Raw genomic sequence first — 25,937 nt, 5'->3', positions numbered from 1 at the left:
GGTACATTTATTAAAATCCGAGAAGGTGGGAATGAGCTTGTAATGGAGCTGAGGGCTGTATCCAGTTTGTGGAGCTTGCATGCATATTTTCTCCTTACCCCCCCCGCCCCCCAATCCCTCCTGGTCACCTGCACCAAGGGGCTCACCCACACCTCCTCACTCCCCCACCGGACGAGGGAGGGAATCTACTTCCCCCCCTCCCTCTCCCACTCTACAGCCACTGCTGGGCAAAGCTGGACTCAATCAACAGTGTCTTTCTCTTTAGTACAGTTTAAGGAACATGGAGAAAGGAGAGCAGAGCAAAGAAAGCAACAGGAAACCTACCAACCTTCGTTTAAGAAGCCCCTTCTTGTTGTCCAATGACATGTCTTTAGATGGGAGACTGGGTTGTTGCAAACAACATTATTTTGAGGCAGACTTGAAAGCCAATTCCGCTCTAGGGGATTCGTTCATGCTTATGCCTAATACCCATGCAAAGGTATCATGGTCTATAAACTATTGCAAGTCAGAAAAATTATATATCCATGGCCATTTATTTCAGTATAGGTTTTTAATAATAGCTCTTATTGGAATGACAAGATAATTCATATTTATATATGTTTACCAAACAGTTTTTCATCATACAACTGCAACCAGTATTCGTTTATTACATAATTACATAGTTATAGAGTGCTGATGTTTTACATCAATTGTGTGTGTTATCAAAATATACAGATCACCTCTTTATCTTACAAATATCTATCCATTGTTAGACATTGAGTATCAGTTATAGTCTGAAACTTAAAGTAAGGAATGCAATCCAGCATGCCTGTCCTAAAGAGTAACAAAAACATCTCACTCTAAACTCCAAAACATCAAATGCAATGCTTAAAGTAAGTGATATGAACTTACAGTTCTTAAATTGATGGAGTTCTAAGATAACATAAGTTAATACATGACTCAGCGCAACAGGCTTGGGTTATCCCGTAGCTCAGTAGCAACCAATAATAAACAGTCCAGCAATTGGGATTAGGTGGCAGCCTTCGGGCAGTCAATCACATTGTGTTTGCACTCAGTGAATACATTTGCATCTAAGTGTGACCTCCCATGGCAATATAGCATCACAACGTCTTTATGCAAAGCAGATTTGGTACATTTCCAAGCGATAAGCTAAAGACGTGTTTTAACATGTTAATAGGACTCGCGTCAACACCTCTGGAAAAGACTGTTTCGACCTCTAGCACTTTCTCGAGAGCCTTTGAGTGTTGTAACTAAAGATATTACATGGAATACTACATTACAAAAGGAAATAATCAGTGTTGACAATTTGACTTCACAACCTTTGCACAAAATTACTGGTAAATTACACTTAAACCATGCTATTGTACAATTGAATATAAGTGAGTTCGGTGAATAACTAATTTTGTATTCTTCATAAACTACTGTATTTTAGAAATCCTGTAGCTGCCAACTATAATTTGATCATGTAATAAAGATGTGCTTGTCTGGGGCTACAACAAAAATGTATGCTGTTAGGAAACCCTGATGTAATACATGAACTAGTCAAGTAATTCCACTACCACCGCACTACACTAAACAGGCCAACTTTTAAAAACAGCTACCCAAATACCATGGGATGGTATCCTAACAAACGATTTCAGATGCTTTAGTTCCCAATAGGTTTCAGCCAATCTATCAAGTAAAATAAGCAAACATTTGTATTTATACTTGCAGATAAGTAATTGATAGGTCAATTAGTTATTTTCTCAAGTAAAGAACAAGAAAAAATTAAGTAGTATTTTTCCCTAGCAGATTAGTTGTGTGAGATCTCACAAATAGTTAAGAGTATCTCCAACTCAAGCTACGTAGGAGCTGGCTAATCTTCTTTCATGATGCCCCTGGCTAAAATGCCCTTCAGGCAACCAGGTGGGGCTACTCTATAGGGATCCATACAGGATCCTAGCGTTGCTTGGTGACCACCAGGTTCCTTAGCATGTCAAAGGAGTTGCCGTCAGGCTGCACGGACACCACGCCCTGCTCCTCGGAGCGCACCTGCAGGAAGCCGTTGTCATCGAGGCCCACCACGACAGCCTGGGGGCCATCCTCACTCCACAGACGCACCTGGGTCCCACTGAGACAGGACGGAGGGCACAGCAAGGTCAATGTAGTGTAAACACAATTTCCATGATTAGATGTTATGTCTGAAGAGTGAGAGGTGTTTATTAATATGTCTGTGTGGGAAAGAAGTTCCTCTTGAATGACAATTAATATTATGATCAGCAGTAGCAACTGCAGCAGCGAGAGTAGATTTTACAGGTAGCCTACAGAGTATAAAATAATATCCATCCAAGTTCTTACTTGTGCATCCATCTCTTGTAGTAGAGGGGTAGGACGGCCTCTGACCCCCGTTCTTGGAAGTCAGAGATGAGCTGCTCCAGGCAGGTGAGGGTGCGGCCGATGAGCTGGGCTGAGCTAAGTGCCTCCAGGCTTGTGCCATGCTCTCGGTTGTGCTGCATCACCAGGTCGTTGATGGCAATGGTGGGGTTGCTGTTGCTGACGTTAAAGCCACAGCCTGGAGAAACAGATTGTTTAAAGACAATCATTGAGAAGACACTTCACCAATAATAACAAATGGTATTTTATTCAAGCACTGTTTTTTTCTATAAGTTAACAGGTTAAGTCCTCAACAGAAGCTCCATTATACTGCACTTGGATAAACATAAGTAGAAGAGGATTCTGACCAATGAGGAGATGGAAGGTTGGTCCCATGACTGTTGATGTCACCAACACTCCTCCTAGCTTCATCAGGTTACCGTAGTAAATGTCATTAGGCCACTTCACCCTTAGGTCGATGTCCTACAACGAGACCAAAACTGACGTTGAGATACACTTCTATATCACATATACACTGGGGCGGCAGGTAGCCTAGTGGTTAGAGCATTGGACTAGTGAACGAATGGTTGTAATATAGAATCCCTGAGCTGACAACGTAAAAAAAATATGTTGTTCTGCCCCTGAAAAAGGCAGTTAACCCAATGTTCCTAGGCCGTCATTGAAAATAAGAATTTTCTCTTAACTGACTTGCCTAGTTAAATAGAGGTAAAATATGTTTATTTTTGGTGTAACACATCAATACATGAAAGCACTATTAAATACGGAGATATAGTACACTACACCGTATCCACTTTTATACAACGGGTGGGTCTAATCCTGAATAATGATTAGTTAAAACCGCATATCCAGCCAGTGTCTATTCCACAAGTTACCACCAGCTAAATCTATGACGTTAAAATGCCTATTTACTCTGTTCCATCGGACTGCTAATCCACTGTCTCATCAGCCCAGCCAGGCAATTTATAAACTTAATTTCCACTATTAAAAGCATCAAGACATTCTCACATTTATTTTACACTAATATGTAGTTTTCAACAATGGAGATTTGTATAAACCTTGCTGTCTGTCTCTCCGACATTTGCAACATTGTTTCAATATTCAAATTCGATCTCCAGCTGTCCCAATGTAATGAACGTGTCAGGAGAAGGGATGTGGCAGACAGGCAGGCAGCTTTTCTCAGCCAGTCAAAATCACGAATCAGCATAATTTTTATGGATATATACAAAGAACTATCAATAGAAAACAGGTAAAAACAAAATGAAGTGCAGCTACTTTGCGGTCTTCAAGATTCAGTTTGAAGTGATTGTGTTAGTTGTGTTGTTGGCTAGCTCCTCTGAACAACAGTGTCCTTATGAGATAGCACAATTTCTATGCCAGGCAAATTGTGCATCATTAGCTCATTGTTATGGATGTATCCAAATAAATGTCATTAGAAAACAGTTCAAACAAACGCAAATCCAGCTACTTTGCTGTTATTCTGGCAGCACTGTTTGACATGACTGTAAGTTAGATATAGTTGGCTAGCTAGCAAGGGATAAGAATATTACCAGCCAGTATGGTAATGGCCATTCAGAACGAAGGACTGTAGATACAGAACAAAAAGACTGAACAACTGGGTCGTGTCTCTGGAAACCGAACCAATAGAACAAACAACCAGCCAGCTTGGGTAGCAACCCTAGATTTGTGTCGGAACTATATCTTGTGGAAGGATGAAATAGTATGAATAAATTCATCAAAATAAAATGTTTCATGATATATGTCAATCATTATTTGAATATGTTGGTAACCAATGTATAAAAGTGATAATGCCCTTGAAGCCGGTGTTTGGAGGACTGTGCCAATATGTCCTCCAAACACCAGATTCTCGGGCATTATTACTTAAATAATCAAATATGTAGTATTACATGTGAGACATGACATGCTATACATGGAAAGAGTTAGTTCTAGAACAAGCTAAGACAGAGATCAAAATAATTAGTTTTACATGCCCTGTCTGTAAAAACTATCTGTACAAGAAATGACATAATCGTGCAAATGTAGCGTCTACACGGGTTCAAAATACCATACTGTATGTCTGTCAACCTGAACAGCTCTTCTGAGTCTGGCCTGCTTTGAAAGTTAGGTTCTCCCCATCTGCAGCACATCCCTTAAAACGGCCACCATGTCTGTTTATATTTTACCATAACTCAAGGCACACATCTACAATGGCTTTGACAGACCTACATTACCTCCAAAAATGGCATATCCAGCTACATGTAAACCTGGCCTCTAGTCTTGATTAAGAGAGAAATATTTAGGCAAAATGTTGGCTGTTATTTCTTCATGTTCAGTACTATTTCCTGTGCCATGCATAGGCTTGTTCTACACTTTGGCTGACTGGCCAGAGCCCATAAACAACTGGGCAGTGTGACACCAGTGTGTTTCTCATCACAGACCCCCACACTGCAGCACATATATTTTCTCACACACACACACACACAAACACTCCTGGAAGCAAAATCGGGCCCTTACACCATGTAAAATAGATGCTTAATGAGAGAGGGGGAGAAAGGAGAGTTCTAGCACAGAATCCTTTGATCGGTGAGTTAGACATACCATCCATTTGGAGAGGGAAGTGCATTGCGTTGAACAGAACAAGGAGGCCATAAATAGCCACACAACACTGGCCATAAATAGCTGTGTGAAACCTGGAGCCCTTTATTCGGCATAAGGAGTGCTCCCAATGGTAAATGTATCAGTGCAGTAAGTAAAGTATTCTAGTGATGACAGGCTTAACCTCAGTGACATGGATTGGGATTAGGGCAGGTCTATGGCTGTAGCTTGGAGATGCACTACAAGTCCAAAAGTAAGTGGACACCTGCTTGTTGAACATCTCATTCCAAAATCATGGGTATTAATATGGAGTTGGTCCCCCCTTTGCTGCTATAACAGCCTCCACTATTCTGGGAAGGCTTTCCACTAGATGGAACATTGCATTGGAACATTGCTGCGGGGACTTGCCTCCATTCAGCCACAAGAGCATTAGTGAGGTTGGGCACTGATGTTGGGCGATCAGGCCTGGCTTGCAGTCGGTGTTCCAATTCACCCCAAAGGTTTTTGATGGGGTTGAGGTCAGGGCACTGTGCAGGCCAGTCAAGTTCTTCCACACCGATCTCAACAAACCATTTATGTATGGACCTTGCTTTGTGCACGGGGGCATTGTCATGCTGAAACAGGAATAGGGCCTTCCCCAAACTGTTGGCACATCTAGAATGTCATTGTATGCTGTAGCGTTAAGATTTCCCTTCACTGGAATTAAGGGGACTAGCCTGAAACATAAAAAACAGCCCCAGAACATTACTCCTCCTCCACCAAACTTTATAGTTGGCACTATGCATTCAAGCAGGTAGCGTTCTCCTGGCATCCACCAAACCCAGATTCGTCCATCTGACTGCCAGATTGTGAAGCGTGAGACATCACTCCACAGAACGCGTTTCTACTGCTCCAGATTCCAATGGCGGCTTGTGTGCGGCTGCTCGGCCATGGAAACCCATTTCATGAAGCTCTCGACAAACAGGTATTGTGATGACGTTGCTTCCAGAGGCAGTTTGGAACTTCGTAGTGAGTGTTGCAACCCGAGGACATGCGATTTTTATTCTGTGAGCTTTTGTGGCCTACCACTTCACGGCTGAGCCGTTGTTGCTCATAGACGTTTCAACCTCACAATACCAGCACTTACAGTTGACCGGGGCAGCTCTAGCAGGACATAGATTTGACGAACTGACTTGTTGGAAAGGTGGCATCCTATGACGGTGCCACTTTGAAAGTCACTGAGCTCTTCAGTAAGGCCATTCAACGGCCAATGTTTGTCTATGGAGATTGCATGGCGGTGTGCTCAATTTTATACACCTGTCAGCAACGGGTGTGGCTGAAATACCCAAATCTACTAATTGAAGGGGTGTCCACATACTTTTGTATATATAGTGTAGCTTGGTGGCAACCATGCAGCAGTAGTATTTATTTTTTTTATTTTACCTTTATTTAACCAGGCAAGTCAGTTAAGAACAAATTCTTATTTTCAATGACGGCCTGGGAACAGTGGGTTAACTGCCTGTTCAGGGGCAGAACGACAGATTTGTACCTTGTCAGCTCGGGGGTTTGAACTCACAACCTTCCGGTTACTAGTCCAACGCTCTAACCACTAGGCTGTATGTAGTGTATGTAGTATGTAGTGTTTGTACCTGGTAACCGGGAAGGGTGCGTACGGCCTCCACCACAGCCAGGGCAGCCAGGTGCTGCAGGAAGGGGATCCTCTGGCCCAGTCTGGAACTCACAGCCACTTGCACATGCACACTAAACATGGCACACCCTAGAGGACTCAGCCACGCATTCCCCCCACGGCCTGACATACGGAAAATGCAACAAAAAACACAGTAAGAGGCGACATGATGTAACAATCCACCTTTAGGTTGTTCATTGGAACGAGGTACAAAAACGTACCAATGTAGGTGAATTGAAAAGTAGTAGCTAAGTGAGGGAGAGAGAGCAAGAAAAAAAGCGAGTGAGAGAGCGTTGTGTTGGAAACTGACCTCTACCCTGGGTCTGTCGAGCCGCTACAGCAGTTAACCCCATTTTCTCAGGCAGCTGGAGCATCAACCTGAAGGACAGGAGGGAAGGAAGGTGTCAGAATATGAAAGTGTTGCCTTCACATAACTGATTAGTGATAAGAGTGTTATTCATACACTGACAACACTCTGTAAATGACACCCTTTGAGAAAAATAGTAGTTGAGTCACTAGTTTAGTTCTGCATTCAATCATTGGTGTCACAGAAATCATTTCTCAAACTATTAGCTAGCAGAGGAGGACGGTCCTTCCATTACTTTCTCTCACCCCCCCCCGTCAGTGCTGGGCCCTTAGCCCTGCTACACTGCGTGTGACGTGTCTACTTCAACAACTCACCAAAAACATAGGCTCATTTCATGTGTGATTAGTCAAACACAAAAACACAAGAAACTGCCTTTGCACTGAGAGTAAAAAAAGGACCCTGTTGATCAATCATTTTCAAATATTTTCTCCTCTCTCTCAAGTAGCTTGGCTGCAGATGCCTGGTAGTTAATATTTCCTTTCTAGAAGGCCCAGAGCTACTAGTGTCGCTTTGGATGGCCACCCTGCATTAATCACACTCAGTTAAAGATAAACTACTCAGGTAGGTGGTGTTAACTCTGCACCTCTCCTTTAACCCCAAACACACACCACAAACACACACAGGCCCAGGTGCTAATGCTTTTTAAACACAATCGTTTTACATTTTAGTCATTTAGCAGACGCTCTTATCCAGAGTGACTTACAGGAGCAATTACGGTTAAGTGACTTGCTCAAGGGCACATCAATAGACTTAACTTAGTTGGCTCAGGGATTTGAACCAGCAACCTTTTGGTTACGGGCCCAAAGCTCTTAACCGCTAGGCTACCTACCTGTTCTTATCTAATCATTTGGTCAGCAATTAATCAATTAAAATGAAATGTTACTTGTCACATATGCCGGATACAACAGGTGTGGACTTTACCATGAAATGCTTACTTACGAGCCCTTTATCAACAATGCAGAGTTAAAAAGTTTTTTAAAAATAGCTAAATAAAAAACAATAAAAAAACAATAACACAAAAACAATGAGGTTACAGTGCCTTCGGAAAGTATTCAGACCCCTTCATTTACCACATTGGTACACTACAGCTTTAGTCTAAAAAGTATTAAATGAAAAAACATTCTCATCAATCTACACACAATACCCAATAATGACAAAGTAAAAATAAAAACAGAAATACCTTATTTACATAAGTATTCAGACTCTTTGCTATGAGACTTGAAATTGAGCTCAGGTACATCCTGTTTCCATTGATCATCCTTGATTGGAGTCCACATGAGTTTGAAGGAATTGTCCGTAGAGCTCCAAGACAGGATTGTGTCGAGGCACAGATCTGGGGGAGAGTACAAAACAAGGTCTGCAGCATTGAAGGTCCCCAAGAACACACCGGCCTCCATCATTCTTAAATGGAAAAAGTTTGGAACCACCAAGAGTCTGGCCACCCAGCTAAACTGAACAATCGGGTGAGATGGGCCTTGGTCAGGGAAGTGACCAAGAACCCGATGGTCACTCTGACAGAGGCAGAGGACAACCATCTCTGCAGCACTCCACCAATCAGGCCTTTATGGTAGAGTGACCAGAAGGAAGCCACTCCTCAGTAAAAGGCATGACAGCCCGCTTGGAGTTTGCCAAAAGGCCCCTAAAAAACTCTCTGACCATGAGAAACAAGATTCTCTGGTCTGATGAAACCAAGATTGAACTCTTTGCTCTGCATGCCAAGCGTTATGTCTGGATGAAACCTGGCATCCTCCCTAAGGTGAAGCATGGTGGTGGCAGCATCTCTGCAGTTCTCCACCAATCAGGCCTTTGTGATAGTGGCCAGACGGAAGCCACTCAGTAAAAGGCAGAGACCAATAACATCCCTATTTTGAAGCATGATGGCGTCAGAAACATGCTGTGGGGATGTTTTTAGTGGCAGGGACTGGGAGACTAGTCAGGATCCAGGGAAAGATGAACGGAACAAAGTACAGAGAGATCCTTGATGAAAACCTGATCCAGAGTGCTCAGGACCTCAGACGGGGGCGAAGGTTCACTTTCCAACAGGACAATGACCCTAAGCACACAGCCAAGATAACGCAGGAGTGACTGAAGCCGAACTGACTGCAGTTTGGCGTAACTGACTTTAGTGGGCAAATGCTCACCTTCGATGCTGGAGAAGTATGTTCTTCACTGATGAATTCCAATTTGAACTGTATCGGGCAGATGGCAGACAACATGTATGGTGTCGTGTGTGCGAGCGGATTGCTGATGTCAACGTTGTGAACAGAGTGCCCATAGTGGCGGTGGTGTTATGGTATGTGCGGGCATAAGCAACGGACAACGAAAACAATTGCATTTTATCGATGGCAATTTGAATGCAGACATACCGTGACGAGATCTTGAGGTCCATTGTTCATCTGCCGCCATCATCTTATGTTTCAGCATGATAATGCACGGCCCCATGTTGTAAGGACCTGTACACAATTCCTGGAAGCTGAAAATGTCCCAGTTCTTCCTTGGCCTGCATACTCACCAGACATGTCACCCATTGAGAATGTTTGGGATGCTTTGGATTGACGTGTATGACAGTATGTTCCAGTTCCCGCAAATATCCAGCAACTTCGCACAGCCACTGAAGAGGAGTGGGACAACATTCCACAGACCACAATCAACAGCCTGATCAACTCTATGTGAAGGACATGTGACGCACTGCATGAGGTCACACCAGATACTGACTGGTTTTCTGATCTACGCCACTTCCTTTTTATTAAGGCATATCTGTATTCCCAGTCATGTGAAATCTATAGATTAGGGCCTAATTAATTTATTTCAATTGACTGATTTCCTTATATAAACTGTACATTCTTGCATGATGGGTTTATATTTTGGTTTAGTGTATATTTTAACAAATGAATGTTTCATGAATGCTAATCTTATCTGTTTCTGACAACAGAAACGATTTCAGAACAATCAGATGGTGGGTGTCGAAATCCGTTTTCTTGTGCTTTTTGAGGTGGAATTACTATTGTTTGCAGCAAATTCCTTGATCTACGCAAATATGTCAGAGATATGCATGGTGGAGAGTGGTGGAAGTAAAAAAAAGAAATGAGAGAAAATGTAAAAAAAAAAAAAAAAAAAAAACGCTGATTAGCAGATGTAGGAATTTGTTATCTCAAACTGATAGTAATTCAATTGGACGTGGTATAATGGCCCAACGGCAAAAAAACTGCCATCCCTTGCTCAACAAAAACCTGTGCGGTCAAAAAACTGAAGCCTTCAAAAAGTTCTAGACACAGAGAAAATGTTTTAAATAACTTGAATATTAAGTATTCTGCTGTACTTTCTTCGCCAAACTAAGATTAATAAAATGTTGACTGAATAAAAATAAAAGTAGCAACATGCAATTTATGTTAATCAATTATGATGATGTTGAGTAATGCTTGGGTATGAACCTGTGTTAAGAAAATAGCTTTCGTGCATGGTTTAGTTTAAAAAAGGCATGAAATCCTGTATACTGCCATGTCATAGTAAATCTCGCACTGCTCTTCCAAATCTTCCCTCACACAGACACGCACACAGTATTTGTGTGCCGCAGTGTGAGCTGTGAGAGTCATGTCTTTGAACCATGTTAGCAGGAGCATGACCTCTCCGCGTCTGAGGCCAGTTAGGAGGTGGCCAGGCTCGGAGCACCGCGCAGGTGCCCTAATTGAGCGCTGACGCTGTTTGGCAGGACCAGGGAGAACCCTGTGCGCCGCTCCGTGACGACGGCCGCCCCCTCGCCAATCAAGGCGTGAGGTGAAGCGAACAGGGGGCCCAGCTGGCTCTCTGGAGTCCTTCAGCCACAGAAATTTGCTTTTAATAAGAACATCAGTGCCTTAACTAGGCTAGGAAGACTTTCGCTGACCTCCTCACCAGGTTGCCAGGGTACCGCTGTCCACCATTAAGTGTCTGATAAAGTGTCTGATACAGCTGGGGGTGTGGGTCGCGTGTGGGTGTGCATGTTTTCTTCAATTTGTGTGTAAGAGGTGTGTGTGTGAGTGTGTTTTTCCGTTGTTTACAGCCGAGGAGGAAGATAATGGCTGAGATGCAATGGGAAGTGGGTGAATGAAGAGATGTACTACTGGTAATGTGAAAAGATGCCTTGTAAATAGGAAACAGCCTACACATACTCGACTGACTACTGTGGAAGTGTAGAAAATTTGAAGCACTTCATGAAAACATAATCTGGATGAATACTCAAAGCACTTTCGCAATATCCATAAGGAAGTCAACCTTCAGAATAGGCCATTTCCACCCCAAATCGTGGGCCACTGATTCAAACAGTGCAGTCGGAGAGTATTCCGACCCCTTGACTTTTTCTACATTTTGTTACGTTACTGCCTTATTCTAAAACGGATTGAATCATTCCCCCCCCCCCATCAATCTACACACAATAACCCATAATGACAAAGCATAAACAGGTTAAGAAATGTTTTCTAATGTATTCAAAATAAAAAACTGAAATATCATATTTACATGACACTTTACTAAGTACTTTGTTGAAGTACTTTTGGCAGTGATTACAGCCTCAAGTCTTCTTGGGTATGACGCCACAGGCTTGGCACACCTGTATTTTGGGAGTTTGTCCCATTTTTCTCTGCATATCCTCTCAATCTCTGTCAGGTTAGATGGGGAGAGTCACTGCAGAGGTATTTTTAGGTCTCTCCAGAGATGTTCGATTGGGTTCAAGTGCGGGCTCTGGCTGGGCCACTCAAGGACATTCAGAAACTTGTCCCAAAGCCACTCCTGCATTGTCTTGGCTTGTTGTCCTGTTGGAAGGTGAACCTTTGCCCTGCTCGGAGGTCCTGAGTGCTCTGGAGCAGGTTTTCCTCAAGGATCTCTCTGTACTTTGCTCTGTTCATCTTGCCTTCAATCTTGACTAGTCTCCCCATCTCTGCCGCTGAAAAACATCCCCACAGCATGTTTCGGCCACCATCATGCTTCAAAATAGGGATGTTATTGGCCTCTGCCTTTTACTGAGTGGCTTCCGTCTGGCCACTATCATAAAGGCCTGATTGGTGGAGAACTGCAGAGATGGTTGTTCTTCTGGAAGGTTCTCCCATCTCCACAGAGGAACTCTAGAGTGACCATTGGGTTCTTGGTCACCTCCCTGACCAAGGCCACTGGTACCCTTTCCTAGATCTGTGCCTCGACACAATCCTGTCTTGGAGCTCTACTGACAATTCCTTCAACCTTATGGCTTGGTTTTTGCTCTGTAATGTACTGTCAACTGTGGGACCTTATATAGACAGGTGTGTGCCTTTCCAAATCATGTCCAATCAATTGAATTTACCACAGATGGATTCCAATCAAGTTGCAGAAACATCAAGGATGATCATTGGAAACAGGATGCACCTGAGCTCAATTCCGCGTCTCCTAGCAAAAGGTCTGAATTGTTATGTAAATAAGGTATCAGTTTTTTAGGTCTTAAAACATTTTGAAAAAATTCTAAAAACCCGTTTTTGCTTTTTCATTATGGGGTAGTGTGTAGATTGAGGGAAAAAAATATTTAATCAATTTTACAAATGTGGAAAAAGTCCAGCATCATTATTAGTCCAAGGTCTCAAAAGCACCTTTTAAAAAACATAATTGTAGTCAAAATAGGCCTACTGAATGGTGGAATATTAGGAGTAAGAGTGAGAGAGTGCCATAGGGAGAGACAGAGAGAAAGAAAGGGAGAGCCACTTCAAGTCTGTCTCCTCCTCCCAGACTGCTCTGGTCTCTATTATAGAGTCAGTACAGAGCCCAGCCACAGAGAGAGGAGAGAGAAAAGCTGCATTGTCCCAAAGCTGGGAACCAAAATTAACCGTGTCTGCGTGGAGGGTGTTTTACCCCCCCCCCCCCCCCCATGTATTTTTTTCTTGGGCTTTGTCACATCTAAAATAAGTTCCCCCTCTTCTCCCTGGGCCAGCTTAGCATGCAAAGCAGCGTGAAATACATTTCAACAATGCAAATATGAGATCACACAAAACAACTCAGTCCTAAACATGGTAATGCTCTTATACGCTCAATGAGAGATTGTCAATAAAGAAGGAGGTGGTGGGGGTATGGGTGTTTGTGTGTGTGCTGCGTGTGTGCGTATGAGTGTGTAGAAGCAAGTGCATGTGTGTGTGTGTGCGTGCGTTTGAATGAAGAGCCATCTCTAATAAGGGCCAGCTCAGCCGGTCCAGGGCTGTAAAGCTTGGGGGGCTAATGCATTCCTCTAGAAAGTCAATCTAATTTTGAAAGCACATACACAGAGTACCACAGAGGTCGCCGCTGGCTCAGAAAAGCCCAAACACATTAGAAGAATTCTCAATAACGTCCATAAAAAACAGAAAGAAAAGGCCCACAATTAACAATTAGACGGCTACAATGGCAGGGTTTTCACCTTAAAGTGAAACAAATGGACAAGGAAACTAAGCTTGGGCGGTATACAGGGGTATTTGGAAATAGACACGGGATGGTTTGTCAATACGTCAAAGAAAACTATTTCTTTGAAGTTTACCAATACATTTTTATATTTGTAGCTACTTTATAAGTAAAATACCTGCAGTCAACTAGAGCAGAAGTTAGGAAATAAAGCAGATCACGTTGTTCATTTCACCGGTCACATTATTTTACATTATGAAGCTTACCGTAGTTCGCCAAAACAGTTGAGCCAGTCATGTGTTTGATTGTAAATAGCACAATGGGAGAAAGCTTTTTATACTGAAAGTCAAGTTTTTTTCTTCTTCCCCCAATAAGAGTGATCAGGGGTGTGCAACTATAGAAAATACATTTGTGCAACATATTCCGCCTCAAATAGCTCCATTTTTATCAGATGACAACAGAAGTGCAACGCTATTTGGCTGGCAGCCACGAAAGCAAATGAAAACAATTAAAAATGAAATGAATGAATGAAAAAGCAAAAAGCAAAGTATTTTTTTGCAAAAAATCTTTATGGATTTTATTAGTGCTTGGGTTTCCTGTCTTGCTGGAAGATCCACTCCTGGCAGAGGCAACCAGGTTTTGCTAATCTTAATCAAGAGTGCCAATAATTATGGACCTGACTGTATGTACAGTGCATTCAGAAAGTATTCAGACCCCTTCACTTTTTACACATTTTGTTAAATTATTTGTTATAAGTTCTAAGCTTATTTGAGCCGTTTTTGCCATAATGGACTTGGTCTTTTACGAAATAGAGCTATCTTCTGTATACCACCCCTACCTTGTCACAACAACTGATTGGCTCAAATGCATTAAGAAGGAAAGAAATTCCACAAATTAACAAGGCACACCTGTTAATTGAAATGCATTCCTGGTGACTATCTCCTGAAGCTGGTTGAGAGAACGCCAATAATGTGCAAAGCTGTCATAAAGGCAAAGGGTGGCTACTTTGAAGAATCTCAAATATACAATGTTGAATTGTTTAACACTTTTTTGCTTCCTACATGATTCCATGTGTGTTATTTAATCGTTTTGATATATTCACTATTATTATACAATATAGAATAGAGTAAAAAATAAAGAAAAACCCTTAAATGAGTAGGTTTTTATTTTTTATTTAGTCAGTTGAGAACAAACTCTTATTTACAGACCTCAGACCTCTGTGCCACTTGGGAGCCCATAGGTGTGTCCAAACTTTTGACTGGTACTGTAGGAATATAAAACACTTAGGATGCAGGACTATAAAAACGTAAATATAAAACTCCCCAAACTCCCCAGCAATAAGATTGCAACGTCCCCTTGAGCCAGAAAACATGTGACTCAGACAAAAAACTGTATCCGAAATATGAAAGAAATTCTTGTCTTTAAACAAGACGGATTGCACACCTCCCTCCAATCTATCTGGGTTGCTGGCAGCGGCCAAACGATATAGCCTGCTTCTCCCTGAGCCAAGGCCAGTAGCACAAAACAGCTGTGTTACTCCAGGTTGGTCTCTTCAAAATCAGCAGCATGGCCCTGATTAGAAACAGCAATGGCCACAAGTGCAGGGACTACCTCCTCAACCTACACTGTGCACCCACTCAGACACACACTCCTTTCCCTCCCTCTCTCTCTCTATATATTTCTCACTCTCCTCCTCTATCTCTGTACACTTTCAGTTACAGGTCAACTATTGCCAAACCTGAATGATCAATACCTTCAAGTAGGGGAAGGAGAGGTACAGCTAGATTAAGATTAGGAGAGAGGCAGACACGGGTAGAGCAAGAGAGTGAGAGAGAGGAGGAAGAGACTGAGTGCCAACACCGCAGCAGCAGTAACCCACCCTATCCAGCAGCAGTAACCCCTACTACTCAACCACCCTATCCAGCAGCAGTAACCCCTACTACTCAAGCACCCTATCCAGCAGCAGTAACCCCTTCTACTCAACCACCCCATCCCATCCAGCAGCAGTAACCCCTTCTACTCAACCACCCCATCCAGCAGCAGTAACCCCTTCTACTGAACCACCTTATCCAGCAGCAGTAACCCCTACTACTCTACCACCCCATCCAGCAGCAGTAATCCACCCTATCCAGCAGCAGTAACCCCTTCTACTCAACCACCCTATCCAGCAGCAGTAACCCCTTCTACTCAACCACCCCATCCCATCCAGCAGCAGTAACCCCTTCTACTCAACCACCCTATCCAGCAGCAGTAACCCTTCTACTCACCCACATCATCCAGCAGCAGTAACCCCTTCTACTCAACCACCCTATCCAGCAGCAGTAACCCCTACTACTCAACCACCCCATCCAGCAGCAGTAACCCTTACTACTCAACCACCCTATCCAGCAGCAGTAACCCGTTCTACTCAACCACCCCAGCCAGCAGCAGTAACCCCTAATACTCAACCACCCCATCCAGCAGCAGTAACCCCTTCTACTCAACCATCCCATCCAGCAACAGTAACCCCTTCTACTCAACCACCCTATCCATCAGCAGTAACCCCTTCTACTCAACCATCCCATCCAGCAGCAGTAACCCCTACTACTCAACCACCCCATCCCATCCAGCAGCAGTAACCCCTTCTACTCAACCACCCTATCCAGCAGCAGTAACCCACCCTATCAAGCAGCAGTAACCCCTACTACTCAACCACCCTATCCAGCAGCAGTAACCCCTACTACTCAACCACCCTATCCAGCAGCAGTAACCCACCCTATCCAGCAGCAGTAACCCCTACTACTCAACCACCCTATCCAGCAGCAGTAACCCCTACTACTCAAGCACCCTATCCAGCAGCAGTAACCCCTTCTACTCAACCACCCCATCCCATCCAGCAGCAGTAACCCCTTCTACTCAACCACCCCATCCAGCAGCAGTAACCCCTTCTACTGAACCACCCTATCCAGCAGCAGTAACCCCTACTACTCTACCACCCCATCTAGCAGCAGTAACCCATACTACTCAACCACCCCATCCAGCAGCAGTAACCCCTAATACTCAACCACCCCATCCAGCAGCAGTAATCCACCCTATCCAGCAGCAGTAACCCCTTCTACTCAACCACCCTATCCAGCAGCAGTAACCCCTTCTACTCACCCACCCCATCCAGCAGCAGTAACCCCTTCTACTCAACCACCCTATCCAGCAGCAGTAACCCCTACTACTCAACCACCCCATCCAGCAGCAGTAACCCTTACTACTCAACCACCCTATCCAGCAGCAGTAACCCCTTCTACTCAACCACCCCAGCCAGCAGCAGTAACCCCTAATACTCAACCACCCCATCCAGCAGCAGTAACCCCTTCTACTCAACCATCCCATCCAGCAACAGTAACCCCTTCTACTCAACCACCCTATCCATCAGCAGTAACCCCTTCTACTCAACCATCCCATCCAGCAGCAGTAACCCCTACTACTCAACCACCCCATCCCATCCAGCAGCAGTAACCCCTTCTACTCAACCACCCTATCCAGCAGCAGTAACCCACCCTATCCAGCAGCAGTAACCCCTACTACTCAACCACCCTATCCAGCAGCAGTAACACCTACTACTCATCCAAGCTATCCAGCAGCAGTAACCCCTACTACTCAAGCACCCTATCCAGCAGCAGTAACCCCTTCTACTCAACCACCCCATCCCATCCAGCAGCAGTAACCCCTTCTACTCAACCACCCCATCCCACCAGCAGCAGTAACCCCTTCTACTCAACAACCCCATCCAGCAGCAGTAACCCCTTCTACTCAACCACCCTATCCAGCAGCAGTAACACATACTACTCAACCACCCCATCCAGCAGCAGTAACCCCTACTACTCAACCACCCCATCCAGCAGCAGTAACCCCTTCTACTCAACCACCCCATGCCACCAGCAGCAGTAACCCCTTCTACTCAACCACCCCATCCAGCAGCAGTAACCCCTTCTACTCAACCATCCCATCCCGCAGCAGTAACCCCTACTACTCAACCACCCCATCCAGCAACAGTAACCCCTTCTACTCAACCACCCTATCCATCAGCAGTAACCCCTACTACTCAACCACCCCATCCAGCAGCAGTAACCCTTACTACTCAACCACCCTATCCAGCAGCAGTAACCCGTTCTACTCAACCACCCCAGCCAGCAGCAGTAACCCCTAATACTCAACCACCCCATCCAGCAGCAGTAACCCCTTCTACTCAACCATCCCATCCAGCAACAGTAACCCCTTCTACTCAACCACCCTATCCATCAGCAGTAACCCCTTCTACTCAACCATCCCATCCAGCAGCAGTAACCCCTACTACTCAACCACCCCATCCCATCCAGCAGCAGTAACCCCTTCTACTCAACCACCCTATCCAGCAGCAGTAACCCACCCTATCCAGCAGCAGTAACCCCTACTACTCAACCACCCTATCCAGCAGCAGTAACACCTACTACTCATCCATGCTATCCAGCAGCAGTAACCCCTACTACTCAAGCACCCTATCCAGCAGCAGTAACCCCTTCTACTCAACCACCCCATCCCATCCAGCAGCAGTAACCCCTTCTACTCAACCACCCCATCCCACCAGCAGCAGTAACACCTTCTACTCAACAACCCCATCCAGCAGCAGTAACCCCTTCTACTCAACCACCCTATCCAGCAGCAGTAACACATACTACTCAACCACCCCATCCAGCAGCAGTAACCCCTACTACTCAACCACCCCATCCAGCAGCAGTAACCCCTTCTACTCAACCACCCCATGCCACCAGCAGCAGTAACCCCTTCTACTCAACCACCCCATCCAGCAGCAGTAACCCCTTCTACTCAACCATCCCATCCCGCAGCAGTAACCCCTACTACTCAACCACGCCATCCAGCAGCAGTAACCCCTTCTACTCAACCACCCCATCCAGCAGCAGTAACCCCTTCTACTCAACCATCCCAACCCATCCAGCAACAGTAACCCCTTCTACTCAACCACCTCATCCAGCAGCAGTAACCCACCCTATCCAGCAGCAGTAACCCCTACTACTCAACCACCCTATCCAGCAGCAGTAACACCTACTACTCATTCATGCTATCCAGCAGCAGTAACCCCTACTACTCAAGCACCATATCCAGCAGCAGTAACCCCTTCCACTCAACCACCCTATCCAGCAGCAGTAACCCCTTCTACTCAACCACCCCTTCCCACCAGCAGCAGTAACCCCTTCTACTCAACCACCCTATCCAGCAGCAGTAACCCCTTCTACTCAACCACCCTATCCAGCAGCAGTAACCCCTTCTACTCAACCACCCCATTCCATCCAGCAGCAGTGACCCCTACTTCTCAAACACCCCATCCAGCAGCAGTAACCCCTTCTACTCAACCACCCCATCCAGCAGCAGTAACCCCTTCTACTCAACCACCCCATCCACCAGCAGCAGTAACCCCTTCTACTCAACCACCCCATCCAGCAGCAGTAACCCCTTCTACTCAACCATCCCATCCCATCCAGCAGCAGTAACCACTGCTACTCAACCACCCTATCCAGCAGCAGTAACCCCTTCTACTCAACCACCCCATCCAGCAGCAGTAACCCCATCTACTCAACCATCCCAACCCATCCAGCAGCAGTAACCCCTTCTACTCAACCACCCCATCCAGCAGCAGTAACCCCTACTACTCAAGCACCCTATCCAGCAGCAGTAACCCCTTCTACTCAACCACCCCATCCAGCAGCAGTAACCCCTTCTACTCAACCACCCCATCCCACCAGCAGCAGTAACCCCTTCTACTCAACCACCCCATCCAGCAGCAGTAACCCCTTCTACTCAACCACCCCATCCAGCAGCAGTAACCCCTTCTACTCAACCATCCCATCCAGCAGCAGTAACCCTTACTACTCAACCACCCTATCCAGCAGCAGTAACACCTACTACTCATCCATGCTATCCAGCAGCAGTAACCCCTTCTACTCAAGCACCCTATCCAGCAGCAGTAACCCCTTCTACTCAACCACCCTATACAGCAGCAGTAACCCCTTCTACTCAACCACCCCATCCCACCAGCAGCAGTAACCCCTTCTACTCAACCACCCCATCCAGCAGCAGTAACCCCTTCTACTCAACCACCCTATCCAGCAGCAGTAACCCATACTACTCAACCACCCCATCCAGCAGCAGAAACCCCTACTACTCAACCACCCCATCCAGCAGCAGTAACCCCTTCTACTCAACCACCCCATCCACCAGCAGCAGTAACCCCTTCTACTCAACCACCCCATCCAGCAGCAGTAACCCCTTCTACTCAACCACCCCATCCCACCAGCAGCAGTAACCCCTTCTACTCAACCACCCCATCCAGCAGCAGTAACCCCTTCTACTCAACCACCCTATCCAGCAGCAGTAACCCATACTACTCAACCACCCCATCCAGCAGAAGAAACCCCTACTACTCAACCACCCCATCCAGCAGCAGTAACCCCTACTACTCAATCACCCTATCCAGCAGCAGTAACCCCTTCTACTCAACCACCCTATCCAGCAGCAGTAACCCCTTCTACTCAACCACCCTATCCAGCAGCAGTAACCCCTTCTACTCAACCACCCCATCCCATCCAGCAGCAGTGACCCCTACTTCTCAAACACCCCATCCAGCAGCAGTAACCCCTACTACTCAAGCACCCTATCCAGCAGCAGTAACCCCTTCTACTCAACCACCCTATCCAGCAGCAGTAACCCCTTCTACTCAACCACCCCATCCCACTAGCAGCAATAAATCCCCTTCTACTCAACCACCCCATCCAGCAGCAGCAACCCCTTCTACTCAACCACCCTATCCAGCAGCAGTAACCCCTTCTACTCAACCATCCCATCCCATCCAGCAGCAGTAACCCCTTCTACTCAACCACCCCATCCAGCAGCAGTAACCCCTTCTACTCAACCATCCCACCCCATCCAGCAACAGTAACCCCTTCTACTCAACCACCTCATCCAGCAGCAGTAACCCATACTACTCAACCACCCCATCCAGCAGCAGTAACCCCTTCTACTCAACCATCCCATCCCATCCAGCAGCAGTAACCCCTTCTACTCAACCACCCCATCCAGCAGCAGTAACCCCTTCTACTCAACCATCCCACCCCATCCAGCAACAGTAACCCCTTCTACTCAACCACCTCATCCAGCAGCAGTAACCCCTTCTACTCAACCACCTCATCCAGCAGCAGTAACCCCTACTACTCAACCACCCTATCCAGCAGCAGTAACCCCTTCTACTCAACCACCCTATCCAGCAGCAGTAACCCCTACTACTCAACCACCCTATCCAGCAACAGTAACCCCTACTACTCAACCACCCCATCCAGCAGCAGTAACCCCTTCTACTCAACCACCCGATCCAGCAGCAGTAACCCCTTCTACTCAACCATCCCACCCCATCCCACCCAGCAACAGTAACCCCTTCTACTCAACCACCCCATCCAGCAGCAGTAACCCCTTCTACTCAACGACCCTATCCAGCAGCAGTAACCCCTTCTACTCAACCATCCCATCCAGCAGCAGTAACCCCTACTACTCAACCACCCCATCCCATCCAGCAGCAGTAACCCCTTCTACTCAACCACCCTGTCCAGCAGCAGTAACCACTTCTACTCAACCACCCCATCCAGCAGCAGTAACCCCTACTACTCAACCACCCCATCCGATCCAGCAGCAGTAACCACTTCTACTAAACCACCCCATCCAGCAGCAGTAATCCCTTCTACTCAACCATCCCATCCAGCAGCAGTAACCCCTTCTACTCAACCACCCCATCCAGCAGCAGTAACCCCTTCTACTCAACCACCCCATCCAGCAGCAGTAATACCCCCTTCTACTCAACCATCCCATCCAGCAGCAGTAACCCCTACTACTCAACCACCCCATCCAGCAGCAGTAACCCCTTCTACTCAACCACCCCATCCAGCAGCAGTAACCCCTTCTACTGAACCACCCCATCCAGCAGCAGTAACCCCTACTACTCAACCATCCCATCCAGCAGCAGTAACCCCTTCTACTCAACCACCCCATCCAGCAGCAGTAATCCCTTCTACTCAACCACCCTATCCAGCAGCAGTAACCCCTTCTACTGAACCACCCCATCCAGCAGCAGTAACCCCTTCTACTCAACCACCCCATCCCATCCAGCAGCAGTAACCCCTTCTACTCAACCACCTCATCCAGCAGCAGTAACCCCTTCTACTCAACCACCCCATCCAGCAGCAGTAACCCCTACTACTCAACCACCCCATCCAGCAGCAGTAACCCCTACTACTCAACCACCCCATCCAGCAGCAGTAACCCCTACTACTCAACCACCCCATCCAGCAGCAGTAACCCCTTCTACTCAACCACCCTATCCAGCAGCAGTAACCCCTTCTAATCAACCATCCCATCCAGCAGCAGTAACCCCTTCTACTCAACCACCCCATCCAGCAGCAGTAACCCCTTCTACTCAACCACCCCATCCAGCAGCAGTAACCCCTTCTACTCAACCACCCCATCCAGCAGCAGTAACCCCTTCTACTCAACCACCCCATCCAGCAGCAGTAACCCCTACTACTCAACCACCCCATCCAGCAGCAGTAACCCCTACTACTCAACCACCCCATCCAGCAGCAGTAACCCCTTCTACTCAACCACCCTATCCAGCAGCAGTAACCCCTTCTAATCAACCATCCCATCCAGCAGCAGTAACCCCTTCTACTCAACCACCCCATCCAGCAGCAGTAACCCCTTCTACTCAACCACCCCATCCAGCAGCAGTAACCCCTTCTACTCAACCACCCCATCCAGCAGCAGTAACCCCTTCTACTCAACCATCCCATCCAGCAGCAGTAACCCCTACTACTCAACCACCCCATCCAGCAGCAGTAACCCCTTCTACTGAACCACCCCATCCAGCAGCAGTAACCCCTTCTACTCAACCACCCCATCCCATCCAGCAGCAGTAACCCCTTCTACTCAACCACCTCATCCAGCAGCAGTAACCCCTTCTACTCAACCACCTCATCCAGCAGCAGTAACCCCTTCTACTCAACCACCCTATCCAGCAGCAGTAACCCCTTCTACTCAACCACCCCATCCCATCCAGCAGCAGTAACCCCTTCTACTCAACCACCCCATCCCATCCAGCAGCAGTAACCCCTTCTACTCAACCACCTCATCCAGCAGCAGTAACCCCTTCTACTCAACCACCCCATCCAGCAGCAGTAACCCCTACTACTCAACCACCCCATCCAGCAGCAGTAACCCCTACTACTCAACCACCCCATCCAGCAGCAGTAACCCCTACTACTCAACCACCCTATCCAGCAGCAGTAACCCCTTCTACTCAACCATCCCATCCAGCAGCAGTAACCCCTACTACTCAACCACCAACCACCCCATCCAGCAGCAGTAACCCCTTCTACTCAACCACCCCATCCAGCAGCAGTAATCCCTTCTACTCAACCACCCCATCCAGCAGCAGTAACCCCTTATACTCAACCACCCCATCCAGCAGCAGTAACCCCTTCTACTCAACCATCCCATCCCATCCAGCAGCAGTAACCCCTACTACTCAACCACCCCATCCAGCAGCAGTAACCCCTTCTACTGAACCACCCCATCCAGCAGCAGTAACCCCTACTACTCAACCACCCCATCCAGCAGCAGTAACCCCTTCTACTCAACCACCCTATCCAGCAGCAGTAACCCCTTCTACTCAACCATCCCATCCAGCAGCAGTAACCCCTTCTACTCAACCACCCCATCCAGCAGCAGTAATCCCTTCTACTCAACCACCCTATCCAGCAGCAGTAACCCCTTCTACTCAACCACCCTATCCAGCAGCAGTAACCCCTACTACTCAACCACCCCATCCAGCAGCAGTAAACCCTTGTACTCAACCACCTCATCCAGCAGCAGTAACCCCTTCTACTCAACCACCTCATCCAGCAGCAGTAACCCCTTCTACTCAACCACCTCATCCAGCAGCAGTAACCCCTACTACTCAACCACCCCATCCAGCAGCAGTAACCCCTTCTACTCAACCATCCCATCCAGCAGCAGTAACCCCTTCTACTCAACCATCCCATCCAGCAGCAGTAACCCCTACTACTTAACCACCCCATCAAGCAGCAGCATTCATTTCATCGTCACTGACCAGACTGGGACCATTGTCCAGCTCATAATTACAACAAGCCCAGGAAAAAGACATTACAAAGTAACACGTCTGGGGATGAAAGATGGGACCACCTCTCCCAGAAGAGCAGGGCCCTTTTAAGTCCGGCCAGGCCTTTGTTTGGCTGGCCGGACCAGAGATAGGCTCCCAGAGCTTTGTCTTGGGGGGGCAGCTGAGCCAGAGGGGTCACTTACTCAGTGCCAATAGGTCAGAGGGACAAGAGGGGAGGAGCAGTAACTCATACCTCCCTAGACTGACATATAGTGTGTGTGTGTGTGTGTGTGTGTGTGTGTGTGTGTGTGTGTGTGTGTGCGCGCCAGTCCTGGATTAGTGTAAAGGCCCAGTCACTAAACTTGTTTTCGGGGGTATAGGAGAGAATGGTGTGGGGTACACATTACACATAGCAGACAAAAAGAGGATTTTCAGCCCAAAGGTTATCCCTAGGCCTAGGGGTGAAGCTATGCTCTGTTGATTCTTAAACAGGCCAGGTGAAGATGTTTCTCAACAGCATGCTGCCTGTCACAGGGAATGGCTGTTGGGGTGACGGCAAATAAACAGTAACTCGATTTTGCCCACACTGACGTGGATGACTGCCTCCAAGTCATTATAGTAATTTACAATGACAAAATTAATTGACTTGACTGGATTTTATTTTCTGATAAAACTTCAATTCAAATCATAACTCATCAGGCAGAGTGATATAGGCCTAAATCTCTAATTTGGGGACCTTTTACTGAAAGCCATTTATCATAAAAACACTCTCCCATCCCATCCAATCCCCCAGATCAAAATATCTCAAATTAAGAGATTATTTCTGCCGTCGATGCTCTTTTTCACAATTGGATTTGCCGTGGTTAGCCTAAACTAGTTTGCATTGATCATCAACCGAAATAAAGGTGATGATCGATAGGAGAGGAAAAACTAATCTGTAAATGTGATTAATTGAGGTAATCTTGTTGGCACAAATTATCATTTTCAAATAGCACCCTTAGAGGTGATCAATGCGAGGCGGCGTCCATTACTGAGGGCAGGCGAGGGCAGGTCGCCCTCTTTTCCCTGACTCTGCTGGACCCTGTAAAATGGCCCTAGAGGTTTAGTCAGAAACGCTCATCATCAGAACATACAGAGGAACGCCACTCGATTTCTTTCTTTAGAGCTGTGATGTCTTTGTTTAAAGAACGATGTCTTGGACAGGATGTCAGTCTTTCCTTGGAGCTTGTGTTTTCATGACATATGTAGAACCTTTATCACATAGTGTTGAGCAACTATTCTCCTCCACCCTGATGATGCCTATTGAATTTCCGATGACAAAATATGTTCATCATTTTAACTCCTGTTGTTCATCTGTGCCGGAGGGTGTTTCTCTATTCTCCCATTTGTGCGAGTGTGTGTCTCTCTCTCTCTTTCTCCTGCTCCACTTGAACACTTCTATGAGGCCTGTGCCCTGCAGGGTCCTCTCCTCAAAGCCTGACCTGCAGACTCCAGCTCCTTAGCATGCCGACTTGCTGGAGATGTAAACTTTAACTCTGGTCAGCCACGCCAGATGTTCACCAGAATATGAAATGAGGACTTTAGGCATCTGCTTACAATTTTAGATAATTGCAGGTAGAGCATGCAAGGTCAATTGGACCAATTCGATTTTTATGTACATACCTGCTGCTGCAGTTATGGGGCGTCCATTTTCTCTCTCTTTCTCGCACTCCTTTCTCATTTTCTACCCGTACACGGTTCATATTTTGCACAGGAAACACGACCCTAATTCCATACAGTGTCAGTTTGGATTTTGGATTCCCTGTCAAAACAAACACTGATTGCCGGGGCTTTGGCCCGACAACGGGGCTGCTTTAACCAGAAGAGCCCCTTATTCACTGTGTTTGTCTTATTCCCACTTCCAGAGGACGAAAGTGTTATGCTCCCATTAGCTTAACAGGGTCCTGTTTATGTCCCTGCAACTCAAACCAAATATGGCGTGGGTTTTCACTGCTAAATTACACCGCTGGTGGTCATCTTTCAAGTCATTTGCATTTTACGTCCATCACTTGTTCCTCTCACCAGGCCCAAATTCTCTGCTTAATGAAAGAAAAATGAGAAGTTAGAGGAGAGGAAAAGTGGGCCCTGGGGTTTTTCTTGACGGACCTGCCGCCTGGGCTCAGATAGAGAGAATGAGAGAAACCGGGACAAAAAGAAGCGTAGCGCTCCAGGCGCTGGGATCAGGTTCACCTGAGCAGGAAAAGCATCATTATGGCTCAGTGGACCCAGTGGATTAGCATTCAGGAACACCATAGGGTCTTATCTCACCTTGTTCACAAATAAACACTTCCACAAAACAGTCGGGTTTAAATGTCAGTCGGATGGAGAACGCCGCCCACCCC

At 46.4% G+C, this 25,937-nt stretch overlaps 1 protein-coding gene across 3 annotated transcripts in view; it reads right to left on the bottom strand.

The window, feature by feature from the left end:
* Window positions 1-531: 531 nt before the first annotated feature.
* The window catches only part of hlcs (holocarboxylase synthetase (biotin-(proprionyl-CoA-carboxylase (ATP-hydrolysing)) ligase)), a 53,119-nt gene continuing 27,713 nt past the window's right edge, over window positions 532-25,937 (bottom strand). For all 3 annotated transcript variants that reach the window (XM_036937533.2, XM_036937534.2, XM_036937531.2), the window contains 5 exons: window positions 6,942-7,009; window positions 6,594-6,754; window positions 2,721-2,835; window positions 2,338-2,551; window positions 532-2,110 (listed from right to left, as the gene is read on the bottom strand). In XM_036937533.2, coding sequence (XP_036793428.1) covers window positions 1,939-2,110; window positions 2,338-2,551; window positions 2,721-2,835; window positions 6,594-6,754; window positions 6,942-7,009 — 730 coding nt within the window. In that variant the 3' untranslated portion in view covers window positions 532-1,938. The remainder of the gene's footprint in view (window positions 2,111-2,337; window positions 2,552-2,720; window positions 2,836-6,593; window positions 6,755-6,941; window positions 7,010-25,937) is intronic.

Source organism: Oncorhynchus mykiss, chromosome 12 (assembly GCF_057628025.1).
Source record: "Oncorhynchus mykiss isolate SJ-2025 chromosome 12, ASM5762802v1, whole genome shotgun sequence".
NCBI lineage: Eukaryota > Metazoa > Chordata > Actinopteri > Salmoniformes > Salmonidae > Oncorhynchus > Oncorhynchus mykiss.
The sequence above is the reverse complement of the archived record's forward strand: the minus strand, read 5'-3'. Positions and strand labels throughout refer to the sequence as shown.